This window comes from Chaetodon auriga, chromosome 21, assembly GCF_051107435.1.
Source record: "Chaetodon auriga isolate fChaAug3 chromosome 21, fChaAug3.hap1, whole genome shotgun sequence".
In the NCBI taxonomy this organism is placed as follows: Eukaryota; Metazoa; Chordata; class Actinopteri; order Chaetodontiformes; family Chaetodontidae; genus Chaetodon; species Chaetodon auriga.
In genome coordinates, this window is record NC_135094.1 from 9,439,623 (window position 1) to 9,457,627 (window position 18,005).

Genomic DNA, 18,005 nt, shown 5'->3' on the forward strand with positions numbered 1-18,005 from the left:
TATTGATCATAAATATGAGAATTGATTGAGCCATCTGCGTCTGCAATCGATCACTGCTGTGTTGGGGGGGGTGGGGGGCCGGGGGGGTCATGTATATGCTAGTGTGAGCTCTGTAACCTTTGACCCAGAGAAAAATAAAATGATGAATGAAGGATCATGGCCGGGCTGCCACGTCTCTCTTTGCTTTTCCATTGTCGTCATAGAGACGACACATACCTGGCTCTAAGACTTCAGTTTCCATGGCAACAGTACAGCTAAGATGGGGGTTGCTAGGGAAACAGAAGAAATGGGGGGGGGGGCATCGAGCCAGGGAGAGGGTGAACAAACGAGCCGAGGCAGGAGTTTTATGCACAGCACATGTTTGTTTTAATAGAAAATTAACAAGATCTCTCAGTTGAGTGAACTAACCAAAGCAATAAAAAGTACGACTAACACCTTGGAAAAATAGACACCACGTTCACACAAATGGTTTTATACAATATCTCCGTTAAGTTAGTGCATGTTGATTATCGTTTATACGTTTCATTTTGCAGATACTTAGCTTGTTGTGCCATTTTCATCCAAAAAAATAAAGTGCATTTCACATTGAAAACTACGCATACGTCTACACAAGATGCTGTTACTGTGGCGTCCTCCCGTCTCCAGCCCCCACCCCAAGACACACACGCACGCACGCACAGGCCCTTGAGTGTTTTGATATTTAGCTCTAGATTAGTAACCATCAGAAAGACGCCTCCTTCCGCTGACAGCCCATCGTTGGCTACACATTTTCTCCAAAACCCCCTCCTGCTTTGTACACAACTTTGTGTAATATTACACTGTGAAACCATTCAATAGATTAACAGGTGTGTGTATACAGAGAAGTATTACATCCAACAGCACAGTCTTTTACTATTCTTGGATTCAAAGCCCTTGTTCACACCTGTTCAGCCATGAAAATCTCAACAATGCTGTTGGAGAAAAACATTCACCAACCAGAGAAAGTCACGTACCACTTTTCTTTTCCCACAGACATCGTCCATCTGTGTAGCCCAATCCGCTCAGTCGTCCTTTACAAACTGGTGCATATTGAAGCGAGGAACCGAACAGAAGAAATTCTACATTTACAGCCGAGGTGGAGAAATGTCATTCAAAAAAATGGTGCAACCCAACTCATCCCCTAGTTTGACAGGCTTTGGTAGCACCATGCACGGTGGTATAAAGTCCCTCCTCTTCAGCATGCCATATTTACAGAAACAAATGAGTCAAGAGGAGGGGGTATCCGTTGAACAATTGGATTATTACTACATTCAGAAAAAGGCTTTTACAGCGCCGTTATATCATACAACATCAGAATCTGAAAGAATTCAGGCCAGACTAAAGTGGAAAAAAATAGAACTTTTCAATGAATATAACAAAATAGACTTTTCTCCAAAGGTAAAGGAATAAGAGTTTGTGATGGTTTTTGATGTGCCAGCCTGACCTGTTGGTGCTCGCCAAATAACGACAGGATTCAGTCTGACACTGTGCACAAGTTCACATACACAGGCCACGTCCCAATGCTTAGAAAATGCTATCCTCTGCTTTCCTTACTCATCTTCCCCGGCTTTTCTTAAACGCTCTGCCGCCGATCTGAGGCCACAAACACGACGACTGGGAGCTCCTCAAAGGCCTCCATCAGGCTCACCGAGAGGGTGAGGCAGCAAGGAAGGGAAGGAGAAGCATTAGCTCTGTATTTGGAAGTGGCCTTTTTTAGCTCATAGAATCATTCAGAGGTCACTTAACGGACGCCTGCCTCGACCAGACTAGATTGATTTAAAGTAGAATATTAGTGATATAGAGGAGACGGAAAACACACAGCAGGACTAGGATCCCAGTTCATTCAGAGTCCCTTTCACTTTGGCTTGAAGTGCTGGAGTGTCCACATCCTGGTCCTGTCTGTCCTCAAAACACTCTACAAACACAAAACGAGGCCACTTCTCTCAGAATTGACAGGAAGACTGGCAGCATTATCCTCAAAGGTCAGGGGGTCAACAAGAATTTATATTCCTCAGACCTGTTTTACCCCCCAACTCCTCCCCCCCGACAACACAAAGAGACAGATTATGGTCTGCTGAGCTGCTGGATCACAAGCACGCACACACGGACACACACATGCACACACCCAGAGGCCATGCAACTCATACCGTATGCACAAAAAAAAAAAAACAGTCCCAAATCACACACTGACACTTGAGGTTACGACACTCAGGACGGTTCATATGCTCACAAAAGGCAGAGGCAAACCCCCCCGAAAAGACATGAAAAGTTCACAATTTCATCCTGGTGTGACAAATGATCAAAAGCCCAGTTTCGGGTTCAAAAAAAAAAAAAAAAAAAAACATTGCAGGGGAATGAGGCAGTGGTGTCATCATGACAAATGAGTCGTTTGATCTCGTCCACTTTTTCCAGCCCAGGAGTGATTATCCTACCACCTGTTTGAAGATGTCTCACTGAAGCATCACTTGTAGCTCGCCAAGCCTGTTCACCACAACACGTCCCCCGGACCGAGTGGCCATGACGGTGCTTGACTTTGCAGGAAGAAGTCATGCTGGGACGTGGATGTTATTGCTGTCTGAGTATTGCTTCACATCTAAAAAATAACTACCATTCATAGGCTAGTTATTGCTGACATGATTCTGAAGGAAGGAGGAGTTAGCGTGCATGTTTTTGTTGGGCTTGCGAACTCATTTCGAGACCAAAAGATAATGGATAACTCACTCAGAGCAGCTGGTGGGTGTTGTGATTTGGGTTTCCATTGAGTCGGCTGAACTCAAATCATGATCAAAGCAGAGCTGTCAGAACGCCTCTGAACTTGGAACTGTACAGTAAAAATATCTAAAAACGCCACATTTTTCAGAAAGGGTGCGACTCTTGTGACCATCCACTGACGATTGTAGCTCATTCAGTGCAATACATGTGAGGTGCACTGTGGTACATTGTACATAAACAGAATTATTAAGGTCATGGTGACGTCAGGGGACCATGACACATCGGTGTGCGGTGGCCTGTGTGACCTACCACACTGAACTCAAGAGGGGAAAAGGAGATCTGTGCTTGTTGCATGCAAATTACACTGAAGTCTAGCATGCAGATCAGGTTGGTGTGAGGCTATTAGGAGCCAGAAAGACCAAATAAATGGAAATGCATTCAGATTTATCTAATTCCCACACTAATATCACTTATATAATCATGCTATTTGAGCTTTTGTCTACAGGTTTGTAGTGATCTGATCATGTTAATTTCATCTCCTACAGGATCGATTGAAGGAGAATATATTTGATATTTGTGTCATCCTTTTAAAAATTATTTTAAGATTACCATCAATCAAATTTGTGTCTGTTTTTAAATAATTCATCATTAAAAATTACATAACAATCTCCAGACATTCAAAACGTCATAAGAAATCTCCATTCTAAAGGTGAAAGAGGAGGGATAGACCTATAATGTGGTTACATAATCCGGGAGGCCTATATCCTATATTCGGTTTGGTGCCTCCATTAATAACAAAAAAATGGAGGAGGGGTTAATGCTGGGGTCTCTTGGAGCTTTGTCTTGAGCCTCCCAGACGCGAGTTGAACTAAAAACACATTCGCGCACAATCCGGAGAAAAAAGAAGACAGGAGAAAATCGGAGAGGCGAGGAGATCGAGAAACGGCTTGATTTCTTCCTCGGCGTCTGTGGAGGACGCAGGGCGCGGATCAGAGAGCGCCGGGTCTATTTTTAGCCCTCCGCGGCTGTTTAGCTTTCGACGCACGTTCGGAGTGCAGCAGCAGAGCGCCGGGATGCTGCTACAGACGGGCTTTATGTGGAAATGCCTGCGCACTCGGCCGCGGCTGCTCTCTCCTCTCCTCAGCGCACACACTGCTTTGTTAATCTGCCGTGCGCTTTTACGCACGCAAGCACAGGGGCGCAAACTAACAATGCCTCCCCATTAGAGGAAAAACAAGCACGTGTCAACCCAAAGCTCCACTGCTGTTAACTATATGCACATTCTATATACAGCGGCTGCCTGCAACACGTGATGCACTCAGCGCTCTCTGCAGAACAGAGGAAGGGCGTGGCACGGGTTGCACGGGAGGGGGCGGGATGCAACCCGCGCAGTGGCCGCCTTTACTGGGGACGACAGTGAGAAACCTTGCCCTGTGGTGAATGAAACAAAGAAAAAAAACGCCATCCATCCAAGTGGGCTGTGGATTACTAACCAAACTGCCTCTGCCAGTAGCATCTCCGGCCAGAACTGAAGCCACAGCCCTTTGCCACTTCCCTTGACCTCCACCGCTGCTGCTCTCTTTGACACCAGACAGATCCAGTGAGGAGCAGAGCTGACCCAGGCCGCCTCTCTCTTCCCACCTGGGTCTGCTTGGTCAGACGTCGCTAGGGGTCCGTGCACGCTGGGCCACGCTGGCCGGCACACAGCCGCAGCACACCAGCCACAGCGCCTTCTGGATCTCCTGGTTCCTGAAGGCATAGATGACCGGGTTGATGACAGAGTTGTAGGTGGCAGGCACCAGGGTGGCGTAGGTGTAGAGTGGAGGGTAGGTGTAGTCGGCAATGAGAGAGTAGACAGTGAATGGCATCCAGCAGGCAGCAAAGGTACCCAGGATGATGGCCAGTGTGGACACGCCCTTCCGCGTTGTGACGTAGTGGGGTGTGGCAGCCAGGAAGTGGTGCTGGAGGGCGATCTGGTGAGCGTGGCGCATCACGATCTTGCAGATCTGGACATAGAGTTGCAGCATGAGGCCGAAGAGCAGCAGGAAGGAGATGGACAGCACGGCGATGTTGTTCTTCGTCAGCGGCCGCACCACGCTGCATGTAGCCTCCTCTGCCAGGCAGTTGATGCCTGTGACCGGCAGGAGGCCCAGACACAGGGAGAGACCCCACAGCAGCACCAGCATGGTGTAGGTGAAGGCCGCTGTCCGCTCTGAGTTGTAGGTGAGGGCATAGTAGAGCGACAGGTAGCGGTCAATGGTGATGGCCAGCAGGCTGAAGACGGAGGCGGAGAAGGAGGCCACCACCAGGCCCACAGTCAGTAACTGGGCCGAGTCGGAACGAAGCAAGTAGGCACAGGTGAAGTGAAGCACCAGGCCCAGGCCGGCCAGCAGGTCGGCCAGCGCCAGGCTGCCAATCAGCAGGAACATGGGAGCTCTGAGCGCCGGGTTCTGCCAGATCACCAGCACCACCAGGGCGTTCTCGCACGCTATCAGAGTCCCCGATGAGCACAGCACAATGTCCCAGGGGTTGACAAGCAGCGGCAGCTGGCTGGGTGGGAGGGAGTCTGGTGGGAACGTCCCCAGGCTGGTGCTGTTGTCCATCGGTCCCCCTCCTCCGCTGGCCCATGCTGTGGGGTCAGGGGTCAACCAGCTGGGGGTGACCGCTGGCTCTTCACTCATTGTGCCCCCCGTCTGAAATCAGCACAAGGAAACACACCGTTACTGATATCTGAGTTGAATATTCGATACACAGAGGCAGTTTGTAACAACACGGGCAGCATAGGCAAAAAACAAAAGCACTACCCCAACAGGGGCGAGGACGACCACATATAAATCTGAAACATAGTGTTTTCTTAGCTTTTTTCATGCACTGAAGACAAAAACAGTGGGGGCTGTTTCCCTTCTGCCCGCACCCCACCTCTGTGCTCGCCACTGGATTATTGTTTTTAAGACACCTGTGTTTCTCATTCTTCGACGTGAACTGGCAGTCAAGATTATATTCCAAGCCTGTGAACGCACGCACAACCTTTAATTCTGGTCCTCTCTCCTTTTAAATAATAAAGCACCGTGCAGCAATAGAAGTGCACAGTACAGCTGTTAACAGGTCATTTATTTTCCACTGGGAATTAAACCCAGTGACTGTTAAGGCTATTAGAACAGCGGCCTGTACACGCCACACGTGAGAGCTTTATTTATTAATGTATGGACACGAGAATAGAAAGAGGATGACAGACAAAGCAAAGCAGGCTTTGCAGCAAATTTCAGGCCACATGAAGAGAGGAGGATATCGATAACCCAACGCCGGCAAAGGCAATAATTCACGCCGCTGTCAGACACCAAGTGCCGTTCTCCACAGCAGCAGATACCGCACCCGTCACGGAAATATATCCCGTCCCTAACCGCTATGCATGCACGGCACACTGGTGGCCATATGGTGCTGCTTTACCCTCTCTGCACCTTGCATCAGAGAAGCAGCGGCTGCTCCACGTCAGCACAAGGATGCTGGAGGGGGGGCGGGTGGCAAGAAGCTGCATTTCTCCACGCTTGTCAAGGATGCTCAATAATCCCATTCCGCCGCCACCACCCTGCCTACCTTGACTCTGTGAGGTGAGACTTCCCGTCTAGATGGAAGAGCGGCAGCCGTGTATTTCCATGTTATTGATAAGGATGGTGCGGCGCCGGCGGACAGAGACGCAGCCCGTGGAGGGGGATGCTGGTCCTCTCTGCCTGAAAGCGGGGATGATGGAAGAAGAGCAAGAAAAAGAGCGCGGAGCGGCTCTGCCGTTAACGGCGCATCGCCGTGGACTGCGGCTGTGCGGGAGCAGCGAGAGGAGCAGCGGCGGAAGAGAGGAAGAGGAGGAGGAGGAGGGGAGTGTGAGGAGGGGAGGGGGGAGGTCGATGATGAAGGAGGAGTCCCAAGTGGGCCAGACCTCCGGAGACCGGTTGAACTCCGCTAAAGAGCTAAATGTCTGGTCCGTGCTGTCTCAAGGACAAAGACAGCTGTGTGTGTGTGTGTGTGTGTGTGTGTGTGTGTGTGTGTGTGTGTCCAGGTGTCTTTCCACATGCCGGTGGTCGCTTATTTTAACAGGCAAATCCGCTTCTTTCAATAGGCACGACTATGTGTTGCAATATCTGTCCCTCAGCTAACAAAGCTTATTCGGCCTCACCTGAACAAAGTGCACCTAAACTGCTGAGTTGTTTCTTAGTTTCGGTGTTTTTTTGTTTGCTGTCTGACTCGAGTTTCAGGTATGAGGATGCTGGATGCAGACTCGCTTTCCTCCTGCGACGCCCTGCTATTCTGGTCCTGTCTGTGCTATTAACAGCAACCCTGATGTGTGTCACCACCACCCCGCCCTCCCCCTTTCTCCCCTGTCCTCCATCTTCTCTGCCTCATCTCTCCATCCTTGCAGCGCCGTGTCCAAGACACCTCTGCTGATGAGGAAGTGATGGGTGACTTGTTTCTGTGGCCACTCTCAGCTGGCCAAGCGTTTTGTCGACTGTGTGCGTTTTTCCAAAGCACCTGCCTTTCAGGTCTGAATGGATTAAAAATAGCTCCTGTTGCAGTGGGAGAGCGCTGCTACCAGGTAACACCGCCAGGGGGCGAGGTCGAGCTGTATGAGTCATCGGTGCGCACCTGTGGGACAGACAAAAAAGCACACCCTGCCTCAATCTTACTGGCTTTATTTCTTTTTCTTTAAAACAGAAAATAGTCGCTTCACAACAGGCCTTTTTAAGCAAACCCTCACATTAAACTTGCCAACACCTACAAAACGGTATCAAAAGTGCACCATAGTGTTAATACAGCTTCTCAAGGTCTAACATTTTCCAATGATAATATTATCTTCTTGTTATATTTATACAAATACCATCCTGTACACTGTAGAAATATACAACCTAGTGTGCCCCATAAGCGGGACACTCACCCAAAACCCATCATCCTTTACATCCATGATCAAAAACATGATCCACTCTCCGTAAATCCCAGTGCAGAATAACAGTGTGGGGGGTGAAGACACCAGGCCAATATTACACCATATGAATTATTAAATACCCATTCAACCCCACACCCAAGGCAAAAACTAATACGCCACTCATATGACCAACTGACATCTGTACAACCCTCATTCAATGTCTTTTTAAAAACAATCTCGGCACAGTTTTCATTCATTATCGTCTCATTGTCCCGGCAGCAGCGTCCAGCCACAGTGAAGGGGATGAAGGGGGGAGGCAAGGAGGCCGGGAGGGACAGCTGGTACATGGGGTGGGGGGGGGGACTTCCACGGCTGAGCTGCAGTGCTGAGTGCGTAAAAGCACAAGTATGAATTACAGCTGTGCTGGCAGGTACGACACCCACGCAGGCTGCTGTGGTGTGTTTATGGTCCGCTGTTCCCCACAGAGAGGGAACAGAGCATTTTTCCTGGTTTCTGCGGCCAAACGCTCGGCTCCACATTTAGTCTCTGGACTGGTAAAAGAGGATGTAGCCCGACTCAGAGTTCTTGGAGATTTCAGAAGTGAGACCGTAGAATTCCTCTATGGCCTGTGCATCAATTTTCTACGAAAACAGAAAGACACCACACAGTGGGGTTAGACAGCATGAATGAAATGTCACCGTGTTACTGAATCAAATGTATTCACTCACTTACCTCTACAATATCGTCATCAAACAGCAACCAGAAGTCGTGGCTTTTCACAATGGCAATGTAGTGCCCCCTGTTTGGACCACTGAAAAGAAATGGCACACTGTATCAGCTCTACAGAGTAAACCCTACAGTCCAAGATTGTACCTACACACCCATGGCCCACGCACACAGGTGTTTTCACTTATTTCACCTTACTGGACTAAAGGTGCACCCTTAGCATTTGTATTTGTTCATGAAGTTTGGCGACTTTAACCTGTGCAGAGCACTGATGTGCAAACACCTGTGTGGGTGTGCAGGGCCTTTAATGAAACAAACATCTGTGTAGCGGTGAGCCGAAAATGTTCCATGTTGAAAATAGAATGACTGATTGAATTAGACCAGTGCTAGATGGAGGCCAGTCTTGTAAAGTAGGTGCTTGGCAAAACTCACAAAAATCAACTCAAAATGTCACAGAATCAGTGTTTTCAGCTGTGGTTAATATGCACTTAATTAAAAGTACTTGGAATTAATATAAGAATTGAATATAACTCTGTGCTGTGTGTCACGACAATACTGGCCCAGTATAATTAACTGGATTTCTAACAGGATTTTTTCTGTTCCGACATGGAGGCCTTCACCACAAGGTTCTCCCACACTCCAACAAGCAGCTGCAATTCTTCCTCCAACTCTTTCACTAAAATAATGTAAAAATGATCCACAAGCGCAGTTAAAAATGTCAAACTTGTGTTTAAACCTGACACATCTGAGCTTCACCCTCATTACTGTAACTTCTCAATCTGTATTTTACATGAAGGTAATCATCAGCGCTCTTTAGGAGGTGGCCTGTTTTTTATTTTTGGGGGTATTTTTTTATGTTCTTGTACAGAATACAGTGGACATAAAGAGGGTGAAGGAGAAAATGGGAGCGAAATGTAACAAAAGTCCTCAGCTGGACGTGAAAATGGGGATGTGGCAATTACATCGTTACCACTTAGCAACCCGGACGCTCCTACTGTGAGGCCTCGAAAGAAAAATAACACCAAGCAATAATAAAACCAGCACACCCAATCAGTCCTTCTCAAAAATCTGATTTCTTAAATATACTACTACTGACGTGCTCTGCCTTTAAAAAACAATAAATACATTTTACGTTACTTTGTGTAAACGCTGCATTTTGAAAACTCTTATATCACAGATGTCACGTGGTAACTGTGGCCATAAACGGGAGGCATTTGTTCATCTCACTCAGTTGAAGCAGTAATCAATACACTGCATGATTTAAGTGCTCTAATGACATTATGATAACCGATATCCCACATGATACAGAGCCATCATCATAATCATGACATCAGTTTCATAATACATCTCCCTGCACTGAAAATAACTGTGGCAAGAATAGAAAACAGAGGAAGGGAGCTAAGCTGGAAGGGAGAAGACCGAGACAGATAATTCACATCTGTAAGACTCTCGACTCGCTCGCTCAACTCCAGATGTTTGATCTTCTAATATACTTTTCAAAATGATTTCTACTCAGAGCTGTGAAGGGCTAAAGTCTGCTTCAGTGGAAAGCAGGGAAACACCTTGTATAAACACAGACAGACGAACTCCCACTCACACTGGGCCAAAGCCGCTGCTGAGGAAAAGTGCAGCACAGCTGAATAATGATGGAGGAGAGTCTGTGTTTTCTCCTGTTCCATGTGATTTACATTCTAATGTTGTTCTAACGTCTTTATTCTTGTGCCAGCAGGTTCAAATGCATTTTATTATTAGAACAATGATTAGTCTGCCTGTCTCTGGTTGCTGTGGAGACGGTCACAAGGTGTTGTGTTCTGGCTGTGTGTTTGCACCTACACACCTCCCACAATGCACCACCACCGCGACCAGGTCGTAGAGCCTCTCAGGATTGGTGGCGTCCCCGGAGGTGTTGAAGAGGCGGAGCTCCAGGGGGAAGACAACGCGATAGGACAGCTTGGTGTAGCGCTGCAGCTGCTCCATGTACTTAAAGCGCTTCAGGTGCAAAGCCAAGATCATTGGCAGTTTCTTTACACGCATCCTACGTCAAAGACACTGGAGTCAGACATGATATCTGAACACCTGACCACATTAACACACACCTAGAAAGCACTCATTAAAGAATGAACCTGTGCACTGACCTCTTGTGTGCCTCCTGCTTGCTTCTACATTCTTCACAGTAGTATTTGTACTCACTGCACAGAGTCTCTGTGTTACTGAAACCTCTGAGGAGTCAAAGAGAGAATTAGTCAACGTACAATCTGATGTCCATGTTTACAAATGAATGATTTAATTTAAGCTTTCATTCTCTTAATGCAGTTTGCTGAAGGACACAGCGCAGAGTGTATTTTTAATTATGCTCTCCTTAAACAGTCATGTAAAAAAAAAAAAGGTCTCCCAATTTTTGGCTCAGACTGAAAAATCCAGCAGCCTCAAGCAAACATTGTGTCCTGTGTCCCTGATGCATTCAAATCCGAAAGGACGCAGTGAACTCACTATTGACGGATTTCAACACAGTCACAGAAAGTTAAAGTGTATGTCCTACTCATAGTTATAAAATCCCAGCACACCACAGAGTGTCTCTTCTGCTGGGCTGCTGACAGTGTCGTCAGCCCAAGAGTCCAAGGCCAGCTCTAGCCACTTCGGTGCCCTTGGTGATATTAGTATTTGGTGGCCCCAAACTGTAAAGTTTACAGCCTGCCATGTTGTTGCTCCTGCATTGCTCTATGTACAACGATGCAGCCAGAAAACAAGAGCTGGAACGTGTTTACCAACCACTCCACCTCGGATTTCACCTTCCCTAATCAGTTAACCACCAGTGCATGTCATGTGGATTTATTTCGCCTTTAGTTTAACGCTACAATCTGTCAAAAAACACATATTTTATTGGGGAACCACTCAATTTCCAACAACCCCACTCAAACCACCACCTGTGTGTCCCGGGGACTACAGTGAAGACCTATCAACGTCACTGAGCACCTCAAGCTTTCTTCTTTGAAACAATAAAAAAAAAAAAAACACTCCACGACTATGCTGCATATTGCAACTTCTAAAAATGTTACTACTTTGTAAGTTACATGCTAAAAATATGTAAAAGCCCCAATCCCATTCAACGGAGACAAGATCTGTAATGCTGATGAACATTTGTCCATTTTTTAGATTATTTAAAAACGACATTTTGGAACAAAGTTCTTAACTCGGGCTGGACTTTCACTGTAGACTCATCTGCAGCATATCTCATTGATGTACTGATCAATTGTTTAGTCTTAAAACATTGAACATAGCGAAAAATGTCCATCACAATTTCCTACAGACCAAGGTGATGTCTTAAAATTGCTTTATAAGTCTGACCAACAATCCAAACCCCAAAGAAATTCAGTTTACTATAATCATCATTATGTCATAAAATCATCATCAATCATCAAATGTTTTGCATCGTCAATCAACTACTAATTCTGCTTCCTCAATGCCTGGTGCAGCTCCGTTCCTACATGTGGATAATTTACCTGAGGCAGTGTGTGATGGAGGTATTCTGTTCTACATCCACAGAAAGGTCCAGAAAGTCCTCATCTTTGCTGCTTATCTGGAGAGAAAAGAAGATCAAAATAATATAAAAGCAACTAAACCCAAATACAAGGCAAGCATGTCAGCCCAGTCAGTTTGAAATATTATTGAAATGTCTTACTGCTATGGCATGAAGGGTGTTGCCATAAGGTAATAAAAAAAACACCACCATATGTCATTCTATTGTATTGACCCAACACATTGTTTGCACACACTGACGGATACAACCTAAGCTGTTCTCTACACTTGTGCCAAGAAGCCTCATCCGTGTAAGTTTACTAATCCCGGAAATCAGCAGCAGGACTGCTCGACTTGGATGAAAACTTGTTTAAACAAGACTCTGGTCACAGACTGTAGAAGACATTTGGTGGAAGCCACTTAAACTTCCCCTTGAATGAAAACAGCAGTGAGACATCTTACTGTTTCACAGGTGAGGCAGCGTGTCTCATTGGTCAGAGTGCCTTGGAAGATCTCATGGACCCAGGTGGGAGCAGGCGTGGCGTTGCTATTGTTGTTCTGAGAGTCCAGCGTGCCGTTGGCAAGGCGGCCATTTGTCTTCTCCTGCTTCCTCTCCTCTTGCAGCAGATCTGCGATGGTGTTGAGCAGATAGTTCAGGAACTCGTGAGCATCCTGCTGCATGTAGTTGTCAAACAGCTCTGAGGAAAAAAGCACAGACAGACTTTAAAGTTCCAGTTCCAGCTATTCTACAGTATCTGTTCAGCAGGTAAATCAGGGTCTTCTACTGTCTTCAAGATGTGACACTCTGCTACAGTGTCCTCTCTCCTTAACTTTATCTGTTTCTTCTCACCGTTCTCCTTGCGGAGCCGTGTGATGAACTTCTTGGGTGGTATGACGCCCACTTTCCTTTTCTGGTTGGCAATACTGTGGAACAGGTCAGCCAGACAGGTGAGCAGGTTCTCCTTCCGCCGAGGCTGACTGCGGTACGCCAAGATCTTCTCCCGAAACGGTCGGCAGAAGTACAGAGCCTGCAGCACTGAGTTGCAGTAGCAGGTGTTCCCGAACTAAAATCACATATGGCACACAGCAGAATCAGTATGAGTGCGACTCAGTCAGAGATGCACAGAATACAAAACACTAAATCTGCACAGTGTATCATTCACTTACATTGACCAGGCCAAAGTAGTGCTCATTGACCGGAAACTGCTCAGATCCAATCTCTTTCTCCAGTGCAGAGGCATTGGCGCCCTGTAAATGCACAAAAAATATTTTCATGACGTACTGTAAGTTCAGCTGGTATTTTAAACAGACGAATGACAAAAACACACCAAATGCTACCCCTAAAGCAGTAAGCAAAAATTAGATTGCAGCAGTCTGGCACTTTCAAGCTAACTTGTTGCTGGGTTCAAGCAAAAAACCAATGGATGCTACAGTTTCCTGAACCATCACCACTGTAACTGTTTATACCATTAGAATTAACAGCAGCATTTTTAAGTGACAGTAAAGCTTGGCCGTCCCTGACTAATGCTTACATCACTCAAAATGAGATGACAAAATTATACATGCCAGAATCGAAAATATCCAAGGGAGGAGGTTTTTGAAGTTACCACAGGACTCGGTGGCTGTTTCGGGGAACACATACACCTCAAATATGTCGGGGTGAGCATTAATACAGTACGATGCAATATGCAGAGTGCAACAAACTGTGCAGAGTGGACATGCACCTGGAACGGGTCCACAGCTGCGCAGCTAATGTTAAACCATGTCGTCATTGCTGCGTTAATAAGATCTGGTAGTTTGTCAGGCCAACACGCCAAGTTAGCCTTTTTCACGGTTTTGCTACACACAACGCAGATTTATCGTCTCTCTGTCTGAGGTCATCTATTATCCAGCTGTATTCCAGTTGTTGTAAGCTTGAACACTGGCTTAGCTTCAGTTAACGTTACCTTCACGTTAGCTTGTTAGCCGAGACCCCCAGCTGCAGCAGGTGCACTGTCACTGTGCTCAAAGAAGCTGTGATAAATGTTAACCAATAAGTATGCAAGCTATTAACTGAAATAAGTCACCAATAAAGAGTGTCTATCTACAGCCGTTAGCAAAAAGATCAGAACGGAGAAGGCAGTGGGTGGCTGCTTGCTTTGCTATGGACGGGAAACTGCTTGGCTAGCACAGACATCAGAATATAACTGCTTTTATATGTAATTCCACGGTTTAAAATCCAAGTGCAGCGCAGCCACGGTTACCTTGTCACACAATATCCCGGGTAATACCAGTATGAGACTGTCGTGCACTCACCATGGTACAAAAAGAGGCAAATTTGGAGACTGTCATTAGGATTTCCATTCGGCTAGCGCCATCTTCCACCACACAGCCGCGCGCTGACAAGACTGGGCTGGCTCCCCTCGTGAGAACAGGCAGGCGATTCTGCTGAGCTCGCGACGGAAAGTCCAATAGCTCGAGAAAACGAGAGCATGTACTGCTAGTTGCTTCCGTCTTCGCTGAAAAACGGCCGATAAAGATGTCTTGTCTCGTTTTTGGCTGTCAGTGTCACACATGCGGACCCTCCCAGCCTTACGAAAATGGCTTATTTGTCGAAACGAAATTAATTAATGTCAAAATCTTTGATAAAGTAACTATCCATATCTCATAACATTAAAGGTTAGCTAGCTCAAAATTTGCGCATGCGTATTGTCAGAAAGCGTCCATATATATAATTATTTGCGGTGCAGTATAAAATTGTTCCAGCAATTTAAAGAAAAAAACACGTCTCCTATTAAAAAAATAGAAGAATTATATTTCTCTGCCGCGTTCATGTATTTCTCTTTCTTGTGGCTTTAGTAGACTGAGATAAAACAGTAAACACATCGTATAAACGTTCTCGAACGCAACAGATCTGGAACCAGTTCACGCAGAGGAATTGGCGTCACGCTTGGGTTGTAATTCCTGCACGAGCTGACTCTGGGTCTGCCGACCACTTGTCACCCCTGTAGCGTCACATTCATTTGGTTCAGGCAATATTGAGGTCTGCCTCAATTGCATTTCACAAGGCGGAGTTTTGGGGCCTACGATCTCTCTTTCAGCCGTACCCGCCATCTTGTTGAGACCGGGGGTAAGATCCTCTCCTCGTCAAATGTCATTTTTTTACTGTATTATCGCATCATTCGTACACAGTTGCACCCATGTACGCTCCACATATACCCCATATCTGTCAGTTGGTTGATATAGCCTGGAAAAGCGTTTTACAGAGCAATATTTTCCGTTGAATGTGAGAAACGGCAGCAGCGTGGCCCTCCATGTGGGCCTAAGTAAGCGGCAGCTAAACGCTTTGTAGAAACAGTATTTTCTTCTTAACAGCCTGTTGTCTTCGCTATGATACAACAGAACACGGCATATGTTGTGAATATTCTCTCTATTATTTAACAGGACTCTAAAACTGCAGATACGGCACTGCCCAATGTAGTGGTATCTGTTGTATTTCTCGCTAGCCTGAATATTAGCTTATTCCCTCAAACACAGTCGCACAGTCGTACACTGCCTTGTTTTTCTTATGTTCATGCGTTAGGGATGTATTTGCTGGTTTAGTTGTCATACACCTGGATCAGTTTATTGGACACTTACCAGCTTACTTTTAGCTTGTGCGGCAGCTACGTCTATGGGCCATATGATCAATCACGGTGTATCTAGATGTACACCTTTCTTGTTGTAACACCGGAAACAGTATTGCAGTTTACCTGTGATTTCAGAAAATGACAGTTCTTCTGAGTCCCCTTTATATTGTGGTGCACTGAGATGAAAACAGACTCCTTAATTTGCGTCTCATTTTCATCCTCTAAACACATGAATTATCTTTACACTGGAAGAAAATCTTTAGGCTCCATCATGACTAACTGAAGTGCGTTTTCTCTCAGTAATCAGGCATCATGACGAACACCAGAGGCAAGAGGAGGGGGACCAGGTATATGTTCAGCAGGCCATTCCGCAAGCATGGTGAGTACAAATTTAAATGGTAGCTTTTGATATAAGATCGCACTTAGAGCTTAATTCCCTTGTTAGTGGTATGTATGTGTTTAACCACTGTTAAAGCTGTGCAAAATAACTTTATTGATTGACTGTATTTCCACCACAGGCCCAATCCCCCTGTCCACATACATGCGCATCTACAAGAAGGGCGACATTGTTGACATCAAGGTAAGATGCAGCAAGTGTTGACTAGTATCCTTGTTAAGTTTACTTGCATGACAGATACAGGCCACTACATCTTAAGGCATCAAAATTCTGAGGTTTTAGTGAAAAGTCTTTAAAATGTGACTATATTTCAAGTCTGGATGAAGTGGAGCTGTTTTGTAATGTCAGATTTGACACAATGGAGGAAATTGTTATTGGCTCCATGCTGTGGCAACTAATAACATAAAGATCACTTAGTAGTTGTTGTATAATACATTGTCACATGGTTTCATGTGTTTTCTTTTCAGGGCACAGGTACCATTCAGAAGGGAATGCCTCACAAGTGCTACCACGGCAAGACAGGACGTGTCTACAATGTAACCCAACATGCTGTCGGCATCATTGTCAACAAGCAAGTCAAGTAAGTAGGACAAGACGTTTACAGTGATGTATCTAAATGTGTATGTGAGCTGGCACACACCAAAAGACTTAAAGCCCCTTCAAGCCAAAGGCATAAAACAGTGAAAAACTTATTTCCTATTCATGTGGTGCACATGGGATGGTTAAGAGGACCAAACCATTTGTGATGAGTGCATCATCTAAACAATCCATCAGATCGTCATTGCTAGAGTCTTGAATGTTTTTCCTGAAACTTGTAAATCCTAACTTCAGTTTTTTGATGTGTGCTTGCTTGTACACTTCATCTAAAAGGAGGGATGTGACCCCCATCTTCACTTTGCCACCAAGGCACTTTATGTCCTGAGTGGTCATTCACGTGGGGAAAAGTATTTCATCCTTAAGCACCACAGGCTAACTCCTGTTTGTCCTGGGGTTGTTCTAGGAGACAGCAGAGGAATGCAGATATTGAAACAGCATTGCTTTGAATGTTGAGCTAATGCTACCTGGCAATTTGTTTTCATTGATGTTTGATATGAACTCATGTTTTTTTTTTTTGGCTCTCACAGGGGCAAGATCCTGGCCAAGAGGATTAACGTGCGTATTGAGCATGTGAAGCACTCAAAGAGCAGAGACAGCTTCCTGCAGCGCGTCAAAGAGAACGAGGCCAAGAAGACACAGGCCAAGCAGAAGGGCACCTGGGTGGAACTCAAGCGTCAGGTGTGAAATGATTGAAAATGACTTGTTTCCTTTTTAATGTGGGTAACCTCTAATAATTTTTAGTACAGAAAGATAGAAAATCTTCAAGATGTCCTGGTGAAAACCTTCCGTCATGAAGGAAGTCATTCAGCTGCAGTGATCTTTCTCAGGCATCTTTAGTGAAAATCCAATTAAAACCATTAGAATTTGTCATATTATTTAATGACTGGGATTTTTAAATGGGAAATGCTAAACAATTCTCTCCTTCATGTCTCTACAGCCGGCTCCTCCCCGTGACGCTCACTTCGTCAGCACCAAGAAAAACGTGCCACAGCTGCTGGAGCCCATCCCCTATGAGTTCATGGCATAAAGAGCTCACCAAAATAAAAGTATTTGTACACATACTGCTTGTCGTGTTGTCATCTGTTCACACATTCCTAGTTATTAAAGTGTCATGATGTGCCGTCACTCAGTGATGATTTTCCTCCTTTGATTGAAAATGAAATCAAACGCACTTTTCATTTCACCGGCGATCTGAGAGTGACTGGCCCACATGTCACAAGCATTTTACATCCTCACACCTTCACCTGTAAGCTTTATCCCATTCAGTCAACGTTGGTTGGTTCACTGAATAGCAGGTAAAAGACCTGCACAGTTTCAGTGTTCCTATTAGGTCTCTTATAAGAATGATGCCTTGTTAAAATAGAGCAACTTGAACCTTTATCATGACCACTGATAATTAATGTAATGGGTTCCGCTTGAAATGGTGAGACAGGAGAGTTGAACAGTGTCTAAAATGAATGAAGTAGATACAGACTACAGGTGGTCAGAATAATGTTTTCTGCTCTTTATCTACATGTCT

General features: G+C 45.6%; 3 protein-coding genes across 3 annotated transcripts; 1 reads left to right on the top strand and 2 right to left on the bottom strand.

Annotated features, from left to right (window-relative positions):
• Window positions 1-342: 342 nt before the first annotated feature.
• Window positions 343-6,559, bottom strand: gpr12 (G protein-coupled receptor 12). The gene is made up of 2 exons (XM_076761279.1): window positions 6,325-6,559; window positions 343-5,423 (listed from the first exon to the last, which is right to left on the bottom strand). Exon 2 carries the CDS (start codon window positions 5,409-5,411, stop codon window positions 4,386-4,388), a length of 1,026 nt encoding a protein of 341 aa, XP_076617394.1. The 5' UTR covers window positions 5,412-5,423; window positions 6,325-6,559; the 3' UTR covers window positions 343-4,385.
• Window positions 6,560-7,396: 837 nt separating this feature from the next.
• Window positions 7,397-14,574, bottom strand: usp12a (ubiquitin specific peptidase 12a). The gene is made up of 9 exons (XM_076761832.1): window positions 14,180-14,574; window positions 13,052-13,132; window positions 12,735-12,948; window positions 12,347-12,582; window positions 11,869-11,945; window positions 10,504-10,587; window positions 10,206-10,403; window positions 8,375-8,453; window positions 7,397-8,283 (listed from the first exon to the last, which is right to left on the bottom strand). Exons 1-9 carry the CDS (start codon window positions 14,225-14,227, stop codon window positions 8,182-8,184), a joined length of 1,119 nt encoding a protein of 372 aa, XP_076617947.1. The 5' UTR covers window positions 14,228-14,574; the 3' UTR covers window positions 7,397-8,181.
• Window positions 14,575-14,933: 359 nt separating this feature from the next.
• On the top strand, window positions 14,934-17,547 carry rpl21 (ribosomal protein L21). Its single transcript, XM_076761823.1, has 6 exons — window positions 14,934-14,993; window positions 15,793-15,871; window positions 16,011-16,072; window positions 16,357-16,469; window positions 17,014-17,164; window positions 17,424-17,547. The coding sequence occupies exons 2-6, from the start codon at window positions 15,805-15,807 to the stop codon at window positions 17,511-17,513; spliced, it is 483 nt and encodes a 160-aa protein (XP_076617938.1). The 5' UTR covers window positions 14,934-14,993; window positions 15,793-15,804; the 3' UTR covers window positions 17,514-17,547.
• The last annotated feature ends 458 nt before the right edge of the window (window positions 17,548-18,005 follow it).

Excerpts from the sequence above, each read along its gene's own strand:
- usp12a (XM_076761832.1), bottom strand. The coding sequence starts at position 14,227 with ATGGAAATCCTAATGACAGTCTCCAAATTTGCCTCTTTTTGTACCATG. Across the intron at positions 13,133-14,179 it reads TTGCCTCTTTTTGTACCATG|GGCGCCAATGCCTCTGCACT; the intron begins GTGAGTGCACGA and ends GTGCATTTACAG. Across the intron at positions 10,588-11,868 it reads TCCATCACACACTGCCTCAG|AGGTTTCAGTAACACAGAGA; the intron begins GTAAATTATCCA and ends TTGACTCCTCAG.
- gpr12 (XM_076761279.1), bottom strand. The coding sequence starts at position 5,411 with ATGAGTGAAGAGCCAGCGGTCACCCCCAGCTGGTTGACCCCTGACCCC.
- rpl21 (XM_076761823.1), top strand. The coding sequence starts at position 15,805 with ATGACGAACACCAGAGGCAAGAGGAGGGGGACCAGGTATATGTTCAGC. Across the intron at positions 15,872-16,010 it reads CAGGCCATTCCGCAAGCATG|GCCCAATCCCCCTGTCCACA; the intron begins GTGAGTACAAAT and ends TTTCCACCACAG. Across the intron at positions 16,073-16,356 it reads GCGACATTGTTGACATCAAG|GGCACAGGTACCATTCAGAA; the intron begins GTAAGATGCAGC and ends TTTTCTTTTCAG.